General features: G+C 39.7%; 1 protein-coding gene across 1 annotated transcript in view; it reads right to left on the reverse strand.

The window, feature by feature from the left end:
- LOC141548892 (transmembrane 9 superfamily member 2-like) overlaps positions 1-24,198 on the reverse strand; it is an 88,270-nt gene that overhangs the window by 31,086 nt on the left and 32,986 nt on the right. The window contains exons 6-8 of the mRNA XM_074278166.1: positions 4,673-4,800; positions 2,165-2,276; positions 1,224-1,303 (exon numbers count right to left, since the gene is read on the reverse strand). Of these exons, the coding sequence (XP_074134267.1) occupies positions 1,224-1,303; positions 2,165-2,276; positions 4,673-4,800 (320 nt within the window). The remainder of the gene's footprint in view (positions 1-1,223; positions 1,304-2,164; positions 2,277-4,672; positions 4,801-24,198) is intronic.

A 24,198-nucleotide genomic window follows, 5' to 3' on the forward strand; every position in this document is an offset into this window, starting at 1 on the left:
GAAGGGAAGGAAGTAAAGTGGGGGGAGGTTCTCTCCTCTCAAAGGCCAGCCCCAGAGAATGAGGCCCTTTAATGACAGAGCTACCCAAGAGGCAATACAAGTAGGCCAGGGAGGGGGGAAACAGGTGCCCTCTTTGTGCTGGGAGAGAACGATGGCATTTCTGCCACATGTCCAGGCAGTGGGCAGTCAGTGTATGTATTTAAGTGAAACAGAGGATTTAGTTGTACCTGTGTATGAGCTTGGGCCCTACTTCTATTGACAAGGAGAAAGGGGGAAGAGGGCTAGGACTCCCTGAGGCAACACAGCACTCGTGGCCGCTTCTCTCTGAGCCAATATAATGTGTTTTGCTGGCACATCGACCTTTGTGGGAAGGTATCCGGTAGAGCAGATAGTATGACTGCCCTCTCCCCACAGGTCCTCCTGCCGTCCCTCCTCCCCAGTCCTGGATGTAAAGCCGAGGCTCCCAAATCCCAGGCCAATTAGCCTACGATAACACTAAGTCTTGAGCTCAACAGGACCTATTCACCTGCCTGAGACTACTCCTACCAAAGGGGAGGATCTGTATGGACATAGCAAAATATGCATATAAGCATATGGGCCTTATATATACACACATACATCCCAAAGCCCCAGAGCCCTAGGTTTGCTGATTTGCTCCCCAGATTGGACTCCCAAGTCCCATCTAGCTAGAAGTCTTCAGGCTTCACCCCCATTTTGCAGAATCTACCATAGGCCTCCATTCACATCACTCTCCCTGCACTACTTTCTCCACTGTGGATCCTAGCTCAGCCCAGAACTCCCATGGAAAAACAGAAGAGAGTTTCTCTGCCCCCTCCCACTCATTCTTTCCCCTTCTTTTGTTGGCCAGTTTTCCAGTCCTCCAGGAAAAGGTGAAATCTCCATCAGGCTATGGAGTTTCTTCTGCTTTCCCTCCAGATATGAACTCCCTAAAGGAATGGTTCTTAAACCTGGAGCCTGTGAACTTGTTTTTTAAAAAAACATTCTGGTACATTATTTCAAATATAATTGATTTCCCTTGTAATCCTGTGCTTCCTTTTATGCATTTAAAAATATTACTCAAAGAAGGGGTCCATGGGCTTATGTAGACTGCCAAGGAGTCCATGGTACAACAAAGATTAAAAAAAACTCTTGTCTTAATGGGAAATCTACATTTAAACTTTCCACTCTGAAACCATGTTTTCTCTATGTCACAGAAAACTTACCTGAACCACTGGATGTTGGTATGAGGCATAGACTCCAAAATATAATCCCATCGAGACGCCCATTTGATGTTATTGTTCTCCTAAAATAAACATAGGAAGCCAGATGACCAACCCCAGACTAACCTTCTCTTAGTTACAACTATCGTATGCAACGTGCAAAAACTGGGCACTCCTTTGGCCCACGTTACGTTTTGTGGATCCAGCCTTTTGAGCTACAAATTTGGAAATTGCATAGGTCAGGGCTTCTTAAACTTTTCCCATTTGCAATACCTTGTCAGCCAAGACATTTTTACATGACCCCTGGGTATAGAGGTATATAAAATAGGCACGCAAATCAAACATTTATTTAACGGCCCCTACATTCAGTTATAAAGACCCCATATGGGATTTCTACCTTCAGTTTAAGAAGCTGGAGCATAGACTCCTATTATTAACCCAACTGGTCCTGGATTATGAGATTAGCCAGCACTGAGCTATTGAGAAACCAATAAAAGGTGCTAGAATTAGGAAGAATTATCTTTTTAAATTATTTATCTAATATTCTCCCCAGTAACAATTTTTTACATTTGTCTTTAAAACTTCTGAGTTCCCGATTCTCTCCCTTATCTTCATTCCCAGCCCCCATTAAGAAGTCATGCAAAACATTAGGAAGAATAATCTCGACAGGTCAAACACTCAAGCCAAAATCACACATAAAGTTTCTACCCCAAACATATATCATTTGGTTTTGTGATGGCCACATGGGTACCAATCCTTTCCCGTGAAGTGCTTCATGCTGCCCCCACCCCCGGACTCGCCACCTTTTAGCTGTCCTGTCCAAAATGTCACATCCAATACGGTCCTTTTATACTGGATTCCTCAGATGTGCTATCATGTAACATGACGAAGATCAAATAATCTTTGACAAGATAACCTGGCTATCATCGGAATAGCACACTTACTTCAAATTTCACAGAGTAAGTGTAGATCAGCTTCTGCTTCTGAGTAAATTCCCCAGGTATTTCCATGGGGGGGCCTTCACAAGTTAGATGATCTTCATCTGTATGTTTATAGCTAAGAAAGGAAGAGAAAAATAAGGATTTTGTAAAAGACCAGATTCTGACATTTCAGCTATATAGTTACCACAAGAATAATAACTTTATGTGCTTTGAGCACTTTAACTTTGTAATGTTTGAACTTTATAAATATTATCTCATTTAGTATCTCAACAGCCCTGGGAGATTATTATCTCCTTTCTGACAGATGGGGAAACTGTCACAGAGGTAAAGTGATTTGTCCAATGTCATACAGCTAGGAAGTGTCTAAAGCAGACTTTGAACTTTTTAAAATATACATAGATAGATAGATAAATGCTCAGATAGTTCTAGATGCCCAGATAGTTCTAAGGAAACTCTGAATGACAGAATAGAATATTTGACTATCATAACTAGCAGAGGTTGTAAATATATTCACTGCTCACAGGAAAGTTACCAGTGGATTCTAGAGCTTGATTTCTATCTCCTGCTGCCTAAAACAAATCCACATCTTTTTCAACAGGCAGTTGTGGAAGATATTTTCCCAGCAAAAGGCTTTGTTCCTCATCTTGATCTGCCCTTCAGTACCTTAAAAGCCTTTCCTTGTAAGATCTGCAGAGGGCTGGAGCACTAAGCAGAGAAAGCAGGAGTGCCATGGTGAGAATCAGCTTCAAGCTAGACATCAAAATACATCTGGAGGGAACCGGGGTGTTGCCAGGGGTAGGAGTGGCCACAGAATAGGTCAACTGAAAGGTCCAGCTCTGCCCCAACCAGCTGCCTGGCTTTGCACAAGTTGTGGGCCCTATTCTCTCCTCAGGCTCAGCAACTAACGTTTGTTTTATGGTTCTGGAGCTCACCTCATCCGGGCTTTCTGTGTTAGAGATGAAATAAGTGAAGCCTGCAAGAGGCTCCAAAGCTCAGCAGGGATGAGAACTGCAGAGTTCCAACTCCCAAGCCAGTGTTCTTGGGATCTGTCAACTCAGTCAGCCTTCTGAAAGTATCCCTTGCCTTTCCTAACCAAATCTGTGCTTACTTTATGCATTCATGGTGCTCCAGATGTGTTTGGGGGGGAGGTAAACGGAGGCAAAATTGGTTAAGTGATATGCCCGGGATCACACAACTAGGAAGTATCTGAGGCGAGAAGAAGATGGGCCTTCTTGACTCCAGGCTTGGCAATCGATCTGTCCATGTATGTGTATGTGTATATGTATGGTATATGCAAATGTATTTATGGATATGTTCAGTGGAAGAAGTGGCAAGCCTTAGAGTCAGGAAAACTCATCTTCCTCTGGCCTCAGACATTGACTAGCTATGTGTCAGATGACTGCCTCAGTTTTCTCATCTGTAAAATGACCTGGAGAAAGAAATGGCAAAATCACCCCCATATCCTTGCCAAAAAAAAAAAAAAAAAAAAAAAAAGCTTCACAGAGTTAGACACAACTAAAGAATGACTGTGCACCAGCAGCAACAACATACATAGAATCACATATACATAGAGTCACCATCATGCAGGCATTTGCATTTCAAGTCTGAGTAGACCTAGTTTAGTTCAACAGATTTTAACTCACAATAAGTTGGGGGGGGGGGGAACACCAGCATTACAAAATGTCATGTATTAGACTGATGCTGAGTGAAATGAGCAGAACATGGCAACAAGACTATACAATGATCGATTCTGATGGACCTGGCTTTTCTCAACAATGAGGTGATTCAGACCAGTTCCAATGATCTTGTGATGAAGAGACATCTGCATCCAGAGAGAGGACTGTGGGAACTGAGTGGGAATCACATCATGGCATTTTCACTCTTTTTGTTGTTGTTTGCTTGCATTTTCTTTTCTTTTTTTTTTTTTTTCCTTTTTGGTTTGATTCTTCTTGTGCAGCAAGAGAATTGTATATATGTGTATACTGAATTTAACAAATATTTTTACCATGTTTAACATTTATTGGGTTACTTGCCATCTAGGAGAGGGGGTATGGGGAAGGGGGATAAAATTTAGAACACAAGGATCAATGTTGAAAAATTATCCATGCATATCTTTTGAAAATTAATGAGTTTTAATAAAAAAAAAATTAATGTCATAGATGCTCTCTACCCTTAAGAAACTTTGGAAGATTCCAGGGAAATATGACATACAAATTGTATAACATAAAACAACAGGTGATTAATCAATGAGAGGTAAAAGGAAATTGCTAGGAGAGGGTTAAAAGGGTGAAGGCCATGGCCATCCGGGGTGATTTAAGGACAGCTTCCCGGAGAAGGTAGAAATTTGATTCTTAAATGCAAGTGGGGTCATTAATCATTTTTTCACTCTACTTCATTTTTTGTGTTTATTTAAAAGGCTACATTAAAAAAAAAAAAAAAAACTCCTGCAGTGTTACTATTGTATTTTTTAAAAACTAACTTAATTAAAAAAAACACACACACTTAAATTACCTTTTCGGCTCAAGCCTAGCAGTAACCAGCCGTGCTCCGGGCCAATTTTCATCCTTTGCACTGTGATATGTAATCGTGATGTCAATATGATTGAAGAGGTAAAAAGTGTTTTTTTTGTTAAATTCAGACTGTCAAAAAAAGAAAGAAAAAAAGAATGTTTAAAGGCCTTTTTCAGTTTTCCCCTACAAGCAAAAGGTCTAAGTATAATAAGAAATAAGATTAGCTACATTATCCAAGGCTACTAAGAGAACTGAGTTTTATGATATCTAAGAGCCCTTCCAGCTCTAAATCTATAAGCAATCATGCGCAACTGACCTATAAATTAAGCTGCTGGCTAAAGTCTTGAGAAAAAAATGCATTTTATTGATGCCTTCTGTCTTTACAACATAGTCAATTCAACCCGCCCACTGCCTGGTCCAGACTGCATCCTCCCTTGTGACAAAGAAAAACAATTAAGCTAAAACATCTGACACAGTGGCTGCATCTGACAATATATACCACATTCTGTCCTAGCGGTCCCCAGCCTCTCTGCCTTCGGGGAGGAATGGATGTTCAATTATCAGTTCTCCGGGACCTTCACTGGTTTTTCAATTACTCAGAGTTTGACTTCCTGTTAGTGATCTTTTCACTTTATATCACTGCAGTCATTATGAATATCGTTCCCTTGGTTCTGCATCGGTTAATACAAATCTTGCCAAGTTTCTCCAAATTCCTGATGTTTGTCATTTCTTCCCAGATAATAATACCATGACCTTCAGATACCCGTCCTTTTTTTTTTCAACTGTTCCCAAGTGGATAGACACCCCCCCCCCAGTGATTCCAGTTCTTTGCTCTCAGCAAGAGGGGAGTCTTCTGGTATGTACTGGATCATTACTTCAGGCTTCCTGGGGGCCTACTGGGGCATTGCCAGATCAAGGTATGGCTCATGGCTCCTTTTTCTTGCCTTCAATTCACTCTTAATAAATATTCAGAAATGTTTGACTACAACACAGTCCTATCAACAATGAGATGCTAACTAATTCTACTATCTTTAGATTGCCCAGTAGGTAAATCAAATATTTAACAAAAAGGAAAGCCTATTTCAAACAAGCTAGTGAAATCTACAGACTTTATCTTTGTACTTAACAGAACTGATAAATCATAAAGTAAACAAAGGTAGGTCACATATCTGTGGGTAAAAGTGAGTAAAGTTCTCATCAGCCAGTAAATACCCATCCAAAACTCTCTGGGGTGTTTCTAGATATCTCCCTTTGGAGCCTCAGCTCCACTCTACCACACACAGGTTTAAAAGTGATCGGGTCCCGTGGAATCACAAGCCTATTACCCAATTCTGTCACTCCAGCTCCACTAGGCCCAGTAAAGCCCCCTCTGGAGAAAAGAAGAAAACTTCTTTATTGCCATGGGCTGGGGGATACATAGAGAGGGGGGGGAGTCCTCTCTAGCTTTGATTTCTCCAAGTTTTTAATCCTTCAGGTGAGGGCCTTGTGCAGGATACTAAACATAAAAGCTTTTAGGAATCACCCTCTAGGGTTATTTCCCATTCCAAGTGACATTTTCAGAGGTTCAGAGTTGGAAAGCATCTAGTCCAACTCCTACCTGGGTAGCCTTTGACCTATGACCACCTCCAGGAAGATTTCTACCTCTCTTAATGCAGCCCAAGTGTTTTAGGCGATTTTTGTCTGTCATGTAATTACTGATGCACCTTGAGCTGGCAATCCAGTAGAAGGCTATCTTCCAGCTAAGGCCCACCATTCAGCCCCATCGCCCAAGTTCCCAATATGGACCGCTTATATGCAAGGAGAAATCTCAGCTCATTACCTCCAGCACAAAGCAGCCCTTTACTTTTGTTTTCACATACAGAGAGGGAACAGGATTACCCAAAGAAATGAAATTCACCAATTATTCCTCACCCACCCACTCAGCCACCAGAGACTCAACTTTCTCCTCTAGCGTGGAGAAAACATGGCCACGCTAATGGTTGGGAGTTTCACTTCTTTTCCTTGCCTTTTTTTAAAACTGCAGATCAGAAAAACTCTAAGAGTTCTTTTTAGGCCAAAGGGAAACCAAACCACAGAAGGAACAAATCCCAAGTGCTATTAAATGGTTCTCCATCATTAACATACCAATTGACCGTTCTCTTAATGCAGGCTGCTCAGCATTAAGAGTCACAGGAAATTCTGAACTTTCCAACAAAGTTCCAAAGGCACACTGCCCCAGATAGAGCAAAAGTACAAAAAGACTACTTCCCCTAAAAAATGCCAAGTCAGTTTCTGTTCTCAGAGAAGTTCGAATGTGGCACTGGAAAAGATCTTAACAGTAATCTAGTCTAATACCCTCATAATCCAAAAGGGGAAGCCAAGGCCCAGAGAAGAGAAGAGCCTCTCAGTAGCCTATCCCCAACATGAGCCAGCCTCCACTGGGCTGCCAAAGTGATTTTCCTAAAGCATGGGTCTGACCATTTTATCCCCCCAGTCAATAAACTCCATTTGTTCCCCATTACCTCCAGGATCAAATATAAAGTCCTCGCTTTGACTTCTAAAGCCTTTTATAATCTGGCCCCTTCTTGTTTTTCCAATTTTCTTACACTTCACTACCCTCCGAATCCTCTGAAATGCAATGTTTCTGGCCTTCCTGCCATTCCTCATGCATGACCCAGCATCTCTAGACTTTGTGATTTAAAACTGGCTGTCCCCTAGAATTGGCCTGGCACATTTAACCTTTCAACCTTCCCACTTCCCCTTCTTGACTCCCCCGGCTTCCTGCTTGAGGCCCTTCTCTGTTCCCCCAACTGTTTGTGCCTTTCCTTAGTGACTGCCTTCCATTTACTGGAACTAGGTTTCTCTCTCTCTCTCTCTCTCTCTCTCTCTCTCTCTCTCTCTCTCTCTCTCTCTCTCTCTCTCTCTCTCTTCTCTCTCTTTTCTCTCTCACTCTTTTTTTCTCTCCAGGGCTCAGTACAAGGCCTGATGCACTGTAAGCACTTAATAAATGTTGTTTCATGATGATGATGTTATAAAGATTTGCCCAAGGTGACAGAATTGGTATGTGGTGGAACCATAACTCGAACTTGGGCCTGCTGATTCCAAATGGGCTGCTCTTTTCATATCATAGTTCCTTACCCTATATATAACAGCCAGATGAAGGTATCCTGATTCAGTTCTGAGTCATTAGTAGAGCTAAAGAGATTGTGGAAGGAAAGAAGTCTAGTCTTACCCACGTCTTGCTACTCCAGCCTCCAGAAAAGTCTCCTCCCACACCCCATTACAGCAGATGTGGCCCTAAGATTCACCACACTAGAACAGCTTCAAATCAAATCTTGGTGACAGAATACAATTACTTGGGAAGAGCGGCCTAGCTAAGTACAAAGATGCTCATCACCACTGGCCCCCTGCTAATGAATCTTCTGGCCATGGCAAGGCAAACCACGAAATCAAAAATACTACAAAACGGCCCCCACTCAGCTTGGACAGCAACAGAGCCAAAGTAGGAGAAAAGGGGTATGGGATACTAAGAATTACACAGGTTTTAGCTTTGGGCTTTAGCTTTAACCAGTAACTAACCAATAAACACATTACTGGACAAACTAAATCCTATCAACCTCAAAAGAAAGAAAAGCAGAAGACAAAAGGAAGTAGCAACCGAATAGCTCCCAGGGTCTCCTGAGAGAAGCAAATAAAAGAGGTGGCAGAGTTGGTTTTGTCATGCATCCAAAAACAACAAGAAGTATTATTTCAGGAGACGTTTGGTCCTCTCGGATCCCAGTGCTCCTGACAAGCATGGAGGATATGAGAAAGCCGTGACACATTCCCAATGAAGATGTGCATGGCACAAGCAGCATAGAGAGTCTCTTTAGACAGCCGTATGAACAGAAAAGAAGGTAGGCTAGTCATGCAGCAAGACTGAGGGAGCCCATATGCTCTACACATCTACACGATGTCAAGAAATTGAGAGGAAGGCCCCCCGTACATATGGTGACACCCACGGAGGATTCACTGGGAAAAACAGGGAAGAGATGCACAGACTGGAAAAGCATGAATGGAATGTACACTGCCCCCTTGGAGGCGCCCACCCCCATTTAGATGACCACTGAGCTAGAGCACATGAAGGACATTTAAAGATGAAGCTGGAAGGACAACAAACAGACAAGAGCTGTCCAGATTTCTCTAACAAACTTTCTCCATGAATGACAGTGGAGTCCCTACTCTTAAGATCTGGTCTTGGTTGTGCTACCCGAGGAAGCAGGAATGGTATTAAGGCAAATAAAAATGAGAAGAAAATCTTGCTCCCATTATGCTCCCGTGCTTAAGGGTACAATAAAGAAATGGCTGCTAATATGATTCAAGCCCTCAAGAAACTTTCAATTGTCTCTTCTATGGCATACTAGGACTTTCTAGGTAATGTCAAATGGGAAAAGTAAACTTTGGACTTCCAAATACGGGGCTGGGGGGGAGAGATAAGTGGGCCATAAGGTCAAATAAGAAAGCAGCTCATTTTCTGTGCCGAATGTTAGTAATAGTCTATGCTGTGGATGGCCTACCAATAGACTGCTTTCTTTCCTAGTTAACCCAACCTAGAATGAGACTTCAAATGTTACCAATGAGTTTAAGCTGTTTTTCAAGATATTGAACCAGCCTCTAGAGTAATCAGAATTAAATGAACAGTAAACTGCAAACCTGTAACAGTATTCTTTCTATTAAACCATAATGCTTCTGACCAAATCACCTTTTGAGTAGGCATTAGGAGAAAAAAAAGCACTGGCCGGGTGACAAGAACATTCCAGTTAGCTTAACATTTGTTTCTCAGGGTCAATAATTGGCTTTTTCATGGATATTCGTCTCATATGAGTTTAGTAGCATGAGGTAGTTGTCCCGTAGACTAATCACCCCTGAATGAACTAAGTACCAAGGATTCAAAGCCCAGACCCAGAGCCCTAAGGAACTGGACTTTGGACCACCGATGATCCAACAGAGGATACCCAATGAGCCATGGGGCCTGGCTAGAGCTGCCGAGTAGCCAAGTGTCCATAGTACTACCTGTGACCTTGAAGGATACAAAAACAATACAGAAGAGCACGGAGGAGCCTTTGTTGCTGAACTGACACGATACAACTGTCCCCAATAATAAGATCACAACAGGAAAAAATATTTAACAACAGGAGATGTTCATCTGCACTACGCATCTAAGAGTAAACAGCAAACCCTCCTACCTTAGAACATATGCTGTCTGTGAAGTAAACAGAAAGCCATTCAAATACGATGAAGACTACCAGCAAACTTGTCAGGAGACTAGCAGAGGATGGCCACGATTACCAATCCTGACTTTGAGAAAGCCCAGCAATAGCTTCAATTATCTCAGGGGTTAGTTACCATATAAGATTTTGAAACTCTAAAATCAAATGTGATTTTGATTTTTAAACGAATGACAAAAATATGACACTCAGCAACAATGAAGGGAGAAAGAAGGCCGTAAAGTATGAAACCAGGAGAGAATGCTATAAACACAAAACAGCAAGGCTTAAAAGGTTAGGAGAATAATTGGAGTCTGGCTGCCAACAAGGCCGTAGCTCTGGAATGAGCTGTCTGTACAGCTGCAATGAGGTCTAACTTGATAGCTGTTAATATCATAACCTGCCAAGCACCTTGAAAGAGGTCAGGGTCCCAAGTTACATTCACATTAAATGGCAAGGCAAGGTCACTATCGACATGACCCCAGAATGCCACCAGCTGACCGACTCCACTGAGCAAGACACAGCCACGAAACAGATGCTAGCAGAATCCAGAAGCAGATTGAAGAGGAAACATGGGGAGCTCCACCAAAAGGCAATCTCAAGCAATAAAGCTTGAAGCACTGACCGCTGGCTGGCAGAGCACTTGGTCTATAAAAGTCAGGAAAAGGTGAGTGTTCCATAGCAAAGATATCCATCACGCCCCCGGAGGTAAAAACTTGGAGCTATAAACAAGAGGTTTTCAAGTGTCAGAATGTGAACTTCTCAGAGAGTAGAAGCAAGAAGTCCCTGTGGATAGATAAGCTGAAACTTCCCACTGCTGGAAACCAGATGAAGAAGAAAAAAACTATCCAGACAGCCCTGGTCTGGGAATCAGTCGACCTATGTGACTTTCAGCTAATCACCTCCCCTCTTGGAATCTCATTTTCTTTCTCAAGAAAATGAGGAAATCCATCAGTCTGGATGATCTCTAAGGTCCCTTTCCAGCTGGGATATTTATGGTTCTAAACCTTTACAGAGATGGCCGTTAGGTACATGTCTAACGAACTACACTCTAAATTTAGAACTGATGTCGGTTCTGAAAGTCTCTCACCACTACATCATTAACCTCTACAGGAAAAAAAAAAAAAAAAAAAAACCTGCCAGTTTTGAATAATTAAAAAAAGGGCAAAGACTAGATAGAATTTTAAAAACAAACTTGCTAATGGAGCATACTATAGCTAGTCAGTACGATTAGCGCGAGTAATGACTCCCCTGAAGTGGTTTGTATCCCCAAATGAGCACTATTCAAAGTTATAATTCTGTAAAATAGAGTCTCTGGTTCCAGCCCAATGGAAATTCACAAGTGGGAATTTGAGTAATGTGACCACTTTTGGGGAAAATCCATTGTTTTCACTAATCAGGACATAGATAGAATCTTGAACTGGAGACCTCATTTGGGATATTTCCTATCATACAGGTTCACAGATTTTCTCAATAATATTCAGGCTTCCCAGCCAAGTGAAAGATAAGATTGAAGGTATGCAAAGAGATTAGATAGATGGTCTTGGAGGTCCCTTCGTTTCAATTCTGAGAAACAGAAGCTCTCCAAAACAATCCAAAGCTTCCTTCTCCTTCGAATCCCTGGAGGACAAATTAACTCCACAAAGCTTGAGGACCCTCTCAATGAGGTAACTAGAACCTCTGAGCTGAATTTCAAAGATAAAATAATTTTTGAGTTGACTGACTGCCCAAGTAGAAAAGTTTACCACATCTTCCTTTTTTTCTGGAAAAAAAAAAAATGCCATTAGCCCAAACTCTGATCTGTTACCTGGAGGCCCTGTTAGAACTGAGACCACTTTTCTTTTCTTTTCTTTTCTTTTTTACCTTTTTATTTTTAAAATATACACAAGGATAATCTCCAACATTCACCCTTACAAAACCCCATGTTCCACATTTCTTCCCCCTTCCTTTCCCTACCCCTCCCATAGATGGCAAATAAGCTACACTATGTTAAATATGTGCAATTCTTCTATATCTATTTCCAAAATAATCATTCTGCACAAGAAAAATCAGAACAAAAAGGGAAAAAATGAGAAAGAAAACAAAAAGCAAGCAAATACCAACAAAAAGAGCGAAAATACTATGTTGTGATCCACACTCAGTCCCCACAGTCCTCTCCCTGGGTGGCTCTCTCCATCACAAGACCTGGCCTGAATCATGTCACTATTGACAAGAGTCACGTCCATCAGAGTTCATCATCATTGTATAATTTTCTTGTTGCCGTGTATAATGTTCTCTTGGTTCTACCCACTGAGAACACTTTTCTCTGAGTTCTGTATCGCTTCTGTCATGCTCACTCAAACATGGAATGAGGTGGCTAGTACACTTGGACTTAGGAAGATGAGCTCAAATCCTGCCTCAGACGATTACTAGCTATGTATTCTTAGACAAGTTATTTATTTCCCCAATCCACGCCTCAGTTTCCTTAGACCTCAGCTGGAAAATGAAGTGGTTGAACTTAGTGGTCTCTAAGGTCCTCCCCAGATCCAAATCTACAATTCTATAATCCTGCCACAACTTCAGAGGTGAATTCTGGCATGCCAGGAAACACAGGGTTAACATACCAAGGTCATACAAAGGTACCACTATATAATACAGCAGCTGGCTGATGAAGTGTCAGGTCCGGAGTCAGGAAGACCCAAGTTCAAATCCAGCCTCAGATCCTTATAAGCTGTGGGGCCATGGGCAAATCATTTAACCCTGTCTGCTCAAATTCCTCATCTGTAAAATGTGCTGCAAAAGGAAATGGAGACCCATTCTTTACCAAGAAAACCCCAAATGGGCTCACCAAGAGCCAGACAAGACTGAAAAATGAATGAAAACCACCATATAAATCAATGAGGTCAGGGTAATATTTTTGAAGAGTTCTAAGAACATCATTTCTGAATTAGATCCCTTACTAAAATATGACCTGGAGCACTGCCCAAGTCATACTGAATACTTTGTGACCCAAATGAATACCGTACAGATATAAGATAACAGCTACTAAATGTCTGTGACTACTAAAGATCCCCAAATCAAGGACATTCAATTGTTCAGGAGAAATTGCTGCATCAAAAGGCATTTTTATCTATGCTAAATGTGTGATTCATCAATTTCAATATACTTCGGAAATGAGCTTATGGAAAGAGAAGATAAAATGTGCATATGGAGCAAAAGTCACAAAAGTATTATCTAGAGACGGGGAATGTTACATTAAGAACAATAATTCTTTATAAATCTTTGAGGACTCGGTGTAGAATGATTAAAAGGCCACTGCCCAGGAATGAGCTATAATGAGAGTTTTTGCTGCCACCAGTATTCCTATCTGGGTAAATATATTAAAAGTAGAGGCATGAGCCACCTGCAGTTGTCCTTAAATGGCTCCATAAAAACACAACTTTAAGCAAACAATATCCCAGAGGACAGTTAGTGCCTTAGGAACAAAGGAATAAATGAGAGATGACCTGGGAAGAGAGATGGGCAGGTATAGAGAGAGGCAGAGAAGCTAAAGCTTCTCTGGGAGGGGAGGAAAATAATGTGAGGAGATGGTACTTCACTAATAACAGGGGTGGGGAACGATGAAGAAAACGAACAACAAAAAGAGCAACCCATCTGCAAAAAGATTCCCCACATCACTACTCATAATAAGCAAAACCAAAACCTCCTCAAAACCATTCCCGCGCCCAAAGATAGTGGAATGGACTCAACCTGGGCTCAAATCTTGCTGTTTCTTCTATCTTAATGACATTCTCACAGTTCAGCCCTTCTCTCAGTCGCCACGGTAGCTCAGGCCTTTGTCACCCCTGCCCTAGATTACTGCACTAGCCTCCACACTGGGCTCTCTGCCTCAAGTCTCTCTTCTGGGATCTACCCTCTACCCCAGTGCCAAAGTAGATTTCCTTAAACAGAAATCTGAACATGTGACAACCCTCCCTATCACCCATGACGAAAAACATAAAGTTCTCTACTTAGCTTTTAAAGCCTGACACCCTGGTCCTAACCTGTTTTCCCAATCTCACCATGTAATACTCTCCTCCCTACACTCTGGGATACAGTCAAACTGTTCTGGTCTCTGCTCCTCACACATGATATTCTTTTTCCCATCTTTACCCCTTTGCAATGGGTCATTTCCCTCCTACCTCCGTCTCATAAGTCTTTCTTTTCCTTTATAACACAACTCAGGAATCATTTTCTGCACAAAGGCTCTCCTGTTGCCCCCAATTTTGGTACCCTCTTCCTGTCCTTCCCAAACTACCTCATCTTTAACTATATTCCTTTGCGTATGTACTTGTTGTCTCCCTCCCTAGAATGCAAGGTCACTGCTAACTGGAATAGTTCATTCTTTGTCCTTGTATCCCCAACACCTAGGTTCTTCTCTGGTCCAAATACTTGTTGAGTGACTCATCTCAATATAGAGAAGGTTAAGACTAGGGAAAGGAACTAGATCTGGGATCAGAGACATAGAATGAGCTCCCAAATGAGCAAACACTCCTTCTACCCATTCGGGTTAGCACTTTTTCTAATACAGGTCTCTAAGAGGGCTGTGAGATAGACAGTCACCCAGCCAGAAAGGAACAGACACAGGATTTCAAGGGAAGAGGAAAAAAGAAGTAAGTATTTACTAAGGACCTGGTATGTTCCAGGCACTGTGCTAAAAGCACTTTTCCAATATTACTTCAATTGATCCTGGGAGGCAGATGCCATTATTGTCCCCATTTTACAGTTGAGAAAACTGAAGCAGACAGAGATGTGGTGACTTGCAGGCTTATGCAGCTAGTAAATGTAGGAGGTTGGAGGAGTCCTACGTTGAACATAGGATTCCTGGACTCTAGGTCCTAAACTCTGCCCACTGTGCCACCTGCAGGCCTTTCTTGTTAGAATGTCCATATGTACCTCTTGTATGACGTATATAGAAACAAGAAATATATTCAGAAAGAGAAATATGTTAAATATATATATATATATATATTATTAGTATAAATAATAACTAAAAAGAGAAAGAAAACTAAGAAAAGCATATCTGGCAGAGGACATATACAAATGTGCCACCCAGCACCTCCCACAAGATGGGAACTGCACCCCCTCATCTCCATGGGAAGGAGGTGGGACCCAGAGACAGACACATACCACCCAAGATCTGACTAAGACCTAAGGGAAATCAGCACAGCCTGCCTGGCTTCAGGGACCCTGGATCGATTGGCTGGGTGCGCAGTCCCAGAATGAAGCCAGGTGGATGCGGTGAGTGCGGCCCAATGAGAGAGGAGTGCAAGAGGGGCTTGGGAATGGACAGTTAGAGAGTGAAGAGGTAGCTGGGGAAAGAAGGAAAAGAGAATACAAAAAGGCAAAGAAGAAGAATGATCCCATGACAGACAAGGAATAGTTGCCATAAAAGAAATTATTTGAGTTCTCATTTCTACAGCTCTTTATGGCCTAACACTTAATAACATCTCACATTTGTAAAGTATTTTTTGAGTGCTTTCCAAATATTAGCAATGCTGCAAGATATAAGCTATTATTATCCCCAACTTAAAAATGGGGAAACCAAGCCTAGAAAATTCAGTGACTTCCCCAGGATCACATAGCAAGTAAGTGTCTGAGGCTGAGTGAGAATGTGGGTCTTGCTGACTCCAGGCCCGTGCTCTACCATCCCCTTTGCTCTTCACAACAACCCTATGAGACAGATGTTGGGGAACAGAGTGAACAAAGAGACGGAGAATCTCGAATCAGATAAAAAAGGCAAATTAATTAAAGAACTGAATTGAATTCAACAATTAAATTAATTGAATTGAATTAAAGGGAGGCGCCAAGAGGTCCTTGAAAACCAGAACAATTTCTTGTTCATTGTAGGCATTCCGTGACTGTTGAATTTTATTGTGAAGCAGCTTTGTAGTCACTATTTAAACATCCTGTTTTCTAGCACAAAATCATTTCTCCAACTTTTTTCCCTTTCGGTACATGACCAATGATCAGCTATCTAAAGGAAGTGACTGGTGCAGGGATTTGTGAGACACACACATCCAAAGCCACATGTAACACACAGCGTGTCATCACCAAACCTTAAAGTGGGCTCAGCACCCTAGAGCTTAGCCAGGCACTCGAGGCAGAGAACCCGCTTCATCTGTTTCAAGAACTCTGCCCATTTTCTAATCCAATCAGCTCAGTAAGGGCAGGCCAGTGGGCCAGTCTGGACAAGCAGCTGGCAAGAGCTCTGTGTGTACTGCTTTTAGGATGAGAGCCGGTTGCTCCAACATGGGAGAGAGGCTAGTGCGGTGGCACAGTGGCTAGAGGGAGTCAGGAAGGCCTGAGTTCAAATCCAACCTCAGACAGCTAGGGTGACCCTAAACAAGTCATTTAACATGCTTGCTCAAATATAAAATGGGGATAATAGCACCTACCAAGACTGTTATGAGAATCAAATGAGATAATATTTGTAAAGTACCTGGCACAGTGCCTGTAAAACTCACTATTATTATTATGGTAGAGTAGAAAAGATTCTAGACCTGGAATCAAAACATCTGGAATCTAACTCTGGCTCTGATATCTACTAGTTGTATAACTATGAGCAAGTCACAAACCTCAGTTTTCTCATTTGTAAAATGGAAATAGTACAACTTGCAATGGTTGCCAAACACTATTGCTACCAGGAAAGCATCTTACAAACTACCTAAAATTGAGCAGTCATTGTCATTCTCATCTCTCCTGTCCCCCTTATCGTGGTGTAGTCACAAAACAAAACAGCTGTTCCACCGCAGGATAAGTCCTGGTTGGTTCAAACGGTCCCAGTGTCATGTGTTACAGAAAGGAGTGGCTGATCTCCCTAACATCTCTAAACTGTCAAGCTTCCCTGAACCTATGTCATCCACGATTCTAGCATTAACCTTCCTCTAAGTCTCTATCTTCAACCTAACAAAAGACAATACAGTCTTTCTGACTCCAAGGCAATCCCACTTCTGCTCCTTACAGTCTGCCTGACTCTGGGTAAGTCACCTCATCTTTCCATGCTCTAGGTAACTAAGCTGCAGAAAAAGTGCTAATCTGCACTGGTGGAGTGACTTTCCTCATTTAGGAGTTCTCTATAGCAATAAACTCACAGATCCAGTCCCTATGCCTATTCCTACATTATCTCTTGGGGTACATATTGTGTTTGCTTTAATTTTCCCTAATTTTTTTCTCATCTAAGTTTCAAGAGGCAAAGCCCAGGTCTAGTATAGTGAACAAGAAACTGGGCACCAGGCAATATTTAGAACAAATGACATATAATCCCTGCCCTTTTGGATCCTAAAGTCTAATAGGAAGATAAGGCCTTGGAATATATTACTTAAGTGAGCCAAGAGGACTGCTGGACCACACTCTCTGAGGGCCAAAATCATTACGAACAAGGAGGCAGGGTGGAAGAGGGATCAGGAGAAGGTTTACCCCAATGGGGAGTCCATAGCAGGTGAAAGAGGGACAAGGCATTCCAGGCAGAGACCAGAGGAGCCCATTTTGGCCAAAGCCAGTATGAAGCAAAACTGGGGAGGACCCTGTATGTGCCAAAATGTTTGTGGCAGCCCTTTTCATAGTGGCTAGAAGCTGGAAGATGAATGGATGTCCATCAATTGGAGAATGGTTGGGTAAACTATGGTATATGAATGTTATGGAATATTATTGTTCTATAAGAAACGACCAACAGGAGAAATACAGAGAGGCTTGGAGAGACTTACATCAACTGATGCTGAGTGAAACGAGCAGAACCAGAAGATCATTATACACTTCAACAATGATACTGTACGAGGATGTATGCTGATGGAAGTGGATTTCTTCAACATAGAGAAGAACTAATCCAATTCCAATTGATTAATGATGGACAGAACCAGCTACATCCAGAAAAGGAACACTGGGAAATGAATGTAAACTGTTATTTTTACCTTCTGAATCCAATTCTTCCTGTGCAACAAAAAATTCGGTTCTACACACATATATTGTATCTAGAATATACTGTAACATATTTAACATATATAAGACTGCTTGCCATCTGGGGGAGGGGGTTGGGGGAGGAAGGGAAAAAATCTGAATAGAAGTAAGTGCAAGGGATAATGTTGTAAAAAATTACCCATGCATATGTACTGTCAAAAAATGTTATAATTATAAAATAAAATAAAAAATTAAAAAAAAAAAAAAAAAAAAACTGGGGAGGACCCGAGTTCAAATACAGCCTCAGATACTCAAGTACGACTTGTGTGATCCTGGGCAAGTCACTTAACCCCAATTGCCCCACCAAAAAAAGGGGGCAGCTAGATGACACTGTAGATAGAGCACTGGCCCTGGAAGTCAGGAGACAAGGCAGGGAAAGTAAGCAGCTACCATGCTAAGAAGGACCTTGAATGAGAGTTTTCAAAATGCAGGGCTCAAATTAGATCAACTCCAGTAACATTCTCATCCTGAACCTCTCCAGACTAAAGAGGTCAAATATTTTTATTCTACCCTCATACAACAGGCTATTCACCCATCCCTTTGAAGGATCACTAGTAACCCAACATCTGTGAGAGACAAAGAAAGGTACTAGGAAGCTGCAGCCAGGAGCAATGAAGTGAACAAGTCTAGAACACGCTTCTTAAACTTTCTCTACTCACAACCCCTTTTCATCTGAGAATTTTTTACACAACCCTGGGTATCTAGATATATAAATTATTAGTAATAGAATAATTATAATAATGGGGCAGCTAGGGGGCTCAGTGGATAGATCACCAGGGTCTAGAGTCAAGAAAAAACAAGTTTAAATCCAGACTTACTTACTAGCTGTGTGACACTGTGCGGGTCAGTTAACCCTGTTTGCCTCTATTTCTAATCATCTATAAAGTTGTGTGGATAAAATGAGATGACAATTATAAAACACAGTTACAGGATATAAAATGAACCCCCACAAATCATGGCATTTCTATCTTACCAACAAAGTCCAGCAGCAAAAGAAAGAAAGAGAAATCCCATTTAAAATAACTGTGGATAATAGAAAATATTTGGGAGCCTATCTGCCAAGACAAAGCCAGGAACTATATGAGCATGATTATGAACCACTTCACATAAATAGTCACACTTAAACAACTGGAAGACAATTAAGGGCTCATAGATAGGCCAAGTTAATATATTCAATGCCACACCAATCAAACTGCCAAGAAATTAGAGAGCAAGAAAAAAATAAAAACAAAAAAAGGCCAAGAATTTCAAGGGCATTAATGACCAAAAATTCAAAGGAAGGTGGCCTAGCTGTACCAGACCTAAATGTATATTATGAAGTGGTAGTCATCAAAACCATTTGGTACTGGCTAAGAAACAGTTGTCAATCAGGGGAATAGGTTAGGTTCATAAGAAGCAATACTCAATGAGTATAGTAATCTAGTGTTTGATAAACCCAAAGACTCCAGAAAAGAATTCACTATTTAACAAAAATTGCTGGGAAAACTAGAAAACAACATGGCAGATACTAGGCATTAACCAAAATATAACACTCTACACCAAGATAAAATCAAAATAAGTTCATGATTTAGACCTAAAGGGTGATACTATAAGCAAATTAGGAGAACAAGTTATAGTCTACCTCTCAGATCTGTGGAGAAGGGGGAAATTTGTGACCAAAGAAGAACTAGAGAACATAATGAAATGCAAAATGGATAATTTTGATTATATTAAATTAAAAAGAGGTTGTATAATCAAAGCCAATGCAACCAGGATTAAAAGGAAAGCAGAAAGCTGGGGAAAAAAAATTTTTTTTTTTTTACATCCAGTATTTGTGATAAAGGCCTCATTTCTAAAATATAGAGAAGTGATTCAAATTTATAAGAATACAAATCATTCCCCAGTGATAAATGGTAAAAGGATATGAACAGACAATTTTTAGATGAAATTAAAGCCATCTCTAGTCATATGAAAAAATGTTTAATCACTATCGATTTGAGAAATCCAAATTAAGACAACTCAGAGGTATCACTTCCCACCTCTCAGATTGACTAAGATGACAGGAAAGATAATGATAAATTTTGGAGGAGATGTGAGAAAACTGGGACAACTAACATTTTGGTGAAGTTATGAACTCATCCAATCATTCTGGAGAGCTATTGTGAATTAGACCCAAAGGGCCATAAAACTGTGCATACTCTTTGATCCAACAGTGTCTCTAATGGGTTGGTATGCCAAAGAGATTATAAAAGAGGGAAAAGGCTCCACTTGTTAAAAAAATGTTTGTAGCAGCCCTTTTTTGTAGTGGCAAGGAATTGAAAAGGGGGTAGATGTTGGGGAATGGCTGAATAAGTTATGGTATATGAATATAATGAAGCATTATTATTCCATAAGAAACAATGAGCAATAGATGTTTATTTGCATAAAATAGAGAAAAAGAAAATCAATGAATTGGCCATGCAACTAAAAAAGCTAGAAAAAGAACAAATTAAAAACCCCCAATCAAATACCAAACTTGAAAGTCTAAAAAAAAAAAAAGAGAGACAGATTAATAAAATTGAAAGTTAAAAAAACCTATTTAATTAATAAATAAAACTAAAAGTTGGTTTTATGAAAAAAAAAATAGAAAAACCTTTAGTTAATTTGATTAGAAAAGAGAAAGAGGAAAATCAAATTGTTAGTCTCAAAAATGAAAAGGGAGAACTTTCCACCAATGAAGAGAAATTAGAGCAATAATTAGGAATTACTTTGCCCAACTTTATGCCAATAAATTTGATAACCTAAGTGAAATGGAGGAATACCTACAAAAATATAGGGCTGCCCAGATTAATGGAAGAGGAAATAAATAACTTAAATAGTCCCATTTTAGAAAATAAATAGAACAAGCTATTAATCAACTCCCTAAGAAAAAATTCCCAGGATCAGATGGATTTACATGTGAATTCTACCAAACATTTAAAGAATAATTAATTCCAATACTATATAAATTACTTGAAAAATTAGGGAATGAAGGATTCCTACCTAATTCCTTTAATGACACAGACATGGTACTGATACATAAACCAGGTAAGGTGAAAACAGAGGAAAAAACTATAGACCAATGTCCCAAATGAATATTGATGCAAAAATCTTAAATAAAATATTAGCAAAGAGATTATAGAAAATCATCCCCAGGATAATACACCATGACCAAATATGATTTATACCAGAAATGCAGGGCTGTCTCAATATTAGGGAAACTATTAGCATAATTGACTATATCAATAACTAAATTAATAAAAAAAATTATTCTCTCAATAGATGCCGAAAAAACATTTGATAAAATCCAATATCCATTCCTATTAAAAACACTAGAGAGTATAGGAATAAATGGACTTTTCCTTAAAATAGTCACATCTATTTAAAACCATCAGCAAATATCATATATAATGGGGATAAGCTGGAACCATTCCCAATAAGATCAGGGGTGAAAAAGGTTGCCTACTATCACCATTACTACTCAATATTGTATTAGGAATGCTAGTTTTAGAAATAAGAGGAGAAAAAGAGATTAAAGGAATTAGAATAGGTAATAAGGAAACCAATTGATCACTCTTTGCAGATGATATGATGATGTACTTAGAGAACCTTACAGAATTAACCCAAAAATTATTAGAAATAATTCACAACTTTAGCAAAGTTGCAGGATACAGACTAAATCCACATAAATCTTCAGGATTTTTATTCATCACTAACAAAATCCAACAGCAACACAAAGAGAAATTCCATTTAAAATAGCTGTCAATAGTATAAAATATTTGGGAATCTATCTGCCAAGGGAAACTCAAGAACTATATGAGCAAAACTACAAAACACATTCCACCCAAAGTGACCTGTATGTGTCAAAATGTTTGTGGCAGCCCTTTTTGTAGTGGCTAGAAACTGGAAAATGAATGGATGCCCATCAATTGGAGAATGGGTGGGTAAATTATGGTATATGAATGTTATAGAATATTATTGTTCTGTAAGAAATGACCAGTAGGATGAATACAAAGAGGCTTGGAGAGATTTACATCAACTGATGCTGAGTGAAATGAGCAAAACTAGGAGATCATTATACACTTCAACAACAATACTGTATGAGGATGTATTCTGATGGAAGTGGATATCTTCAACATAGAGAAGATCTAATCCAGTTCCAATTGATCAATGACGGACAGAATCAGCTACACCCAGAGAAGGAACACTGGGAAATGAGTATAAACTGCATTTTTTGTTTTTCTTCCCAGGTTATTTTTACCTTCCGAATCCAATTCTTCCTTTGCAATAACAACAAAATTTGCTTCTGCACATATATATTGTATCTAGGATATACTATAACATATTTATTATGTATAGGAATGCCTGCCATCTAGGGGAAGGGATGGAAAATTCAGAACAGAAGGGAGTACAAGGGATAATGTTGTAAAAAATTACCTATGCATATGTACTGTCAAAAAATGTTATAATTATAAAATTAATTTAAAAAAAATTTTTAAATAAAAAAACACATTTCACCCAAATAAAGTCAGAGCTAAACAATTGGAAAATTATTAAGTGTTCTTGGATAGGTCAAGCAAATATAATAAAGATGACAATACTCCCTAAACTAATCTATTTAGTGGTATACCAACCAAAACTCCCAAGAAACTATCTTTACTAACCTAGAAAAAATAACAACAAAATTCATCTGGAAGAACAAAAAGTCAAGAATTTCAAGGGAATTAATGAAAACAAAAAAGCAAATGGTGGCCTAGATGTATCAGATCTAAAACTGTATTATAAAACAGCAATCATCACACTCCCCAAACTAATCTATTTATTTAGTGCTATACCAATCAGACTCCCAAGAAAATATTTTAATGACCTAGAAAAAATAACAACTAAATTCATATGGAAGAATAAAAGGTCGAGAATTTCAAGGGAACTAATGAAAAAAAAAGTCAGATTAAGGTGGTCTAGGTGTACCTGATCTAAAGCTATATTATATAGCAGCAGTCACCAAAACCATTTGGTATTGGCTAAGAAATAGACCTGTCGATCAGTGGAACAGATTAGGTACAAAGGACAAAAAAGGGTACATCTATAGCAATCTAGTGTTTGACAAACCCAAAGATACCAACATTTGGGATAAAAATTCATTATTTGAAAAAAAATGTTGGGAAAACTGGAAATTAGTATGGCAGAAATTAGATATGGATCCACACTTAACACCATATACCAAGATAAGATCAAAATGGGTCCATGATTTAGGCATAAAGAATGAGATCATAAATAAATTAGAGGAAAAGAGGATAGTCTACCTCTCAGACCTGTGGAGGAGGAAGGAATTTATGACCAGAAGAGAACTAGAAATCATTATCGATCATAAAATAGAAAATTTTGATTACATCAAACTAAAAAGTTTCTGTACAAACAATACTAATGCACACAAGATTAGAAGGGAAGTAACAAATTAGGAAAATATTTTTACAGTTAAAGGTTCTGATAAAGGTCTCATTTCCAAAATATATAGAGAACTGACCCTAATTTATAAGAAATCAAACCATTCTCCAATTGATAAATGGTCAAAGGATATGAACAGACAATTCTCAGATGATGAAATTGAAATTATATCCACTCATATGAAAGAGTGTTCCAAATCACTATTGATCAGAGAAATGCAAATTAAGACAACTCTGAGATACCACTACACACCTGTCAGATTGGCTAAGATGACAGGAACAAATAATGATGAATGTTGGAGGGGATGTGGAAAAACTGGGACACTAATACATTGTTGGTGGAGCTGTGAAAGAGTCCGGCCATTCTGGAGAGCAATCTGGAATTATGCCCAAAAAGTTATCAAACTGTGCTTACCCTTTGATCCAGCATTGCTGATATTGGGCTTATATCCCAAAGAAATACTAAAGAGGGGAAAGGGACCTGTATGTGCCAAAATGTTTGTGGCAGCCCTTTTTGTAGTGGCTAGAAACTGGAAACTGAACGGATGCCCATCAATTGGAGAATGGTTGGGTAAATTATGGTATATAAATGTTATGGAATATTATTGCTCTGTAAGAAATTACCAGCAGGATGAATACAGAGAGGTTTGGAGAGACTTACATGAACTGATGCTGAGTGAAATGAACAGAACCAGAAGATCGCTGTACACTTCAACAACAATGCTGTATGAAGATGTATTCTGATGGAAGTGGATAACTTCAACATAAAGAAGATCCAACTCACTTCCAGTTGATCAATGATGGACAGAAACAAATACACCCAGAGAAGGAACACTGGGAAATGAATGTAAATTGTTAGCACTACTGTCTATCTACCCAGGCTACTT

Source organism: Sminthopsis crassicaudata, chromosome X (genome assembly GCF_048593235.1).
Source record: "Sminthopsis crassicaudata isolate SCR6 chromosome X, ASM4859323v1, whole genome shotgun sequence".
NCBI lineage: Eukaryota > Metazoa > Chordata > Mammalia > Dasyuromorphia > Dasyuridae > Sminthopsis > Sminthopsis crassicaudata.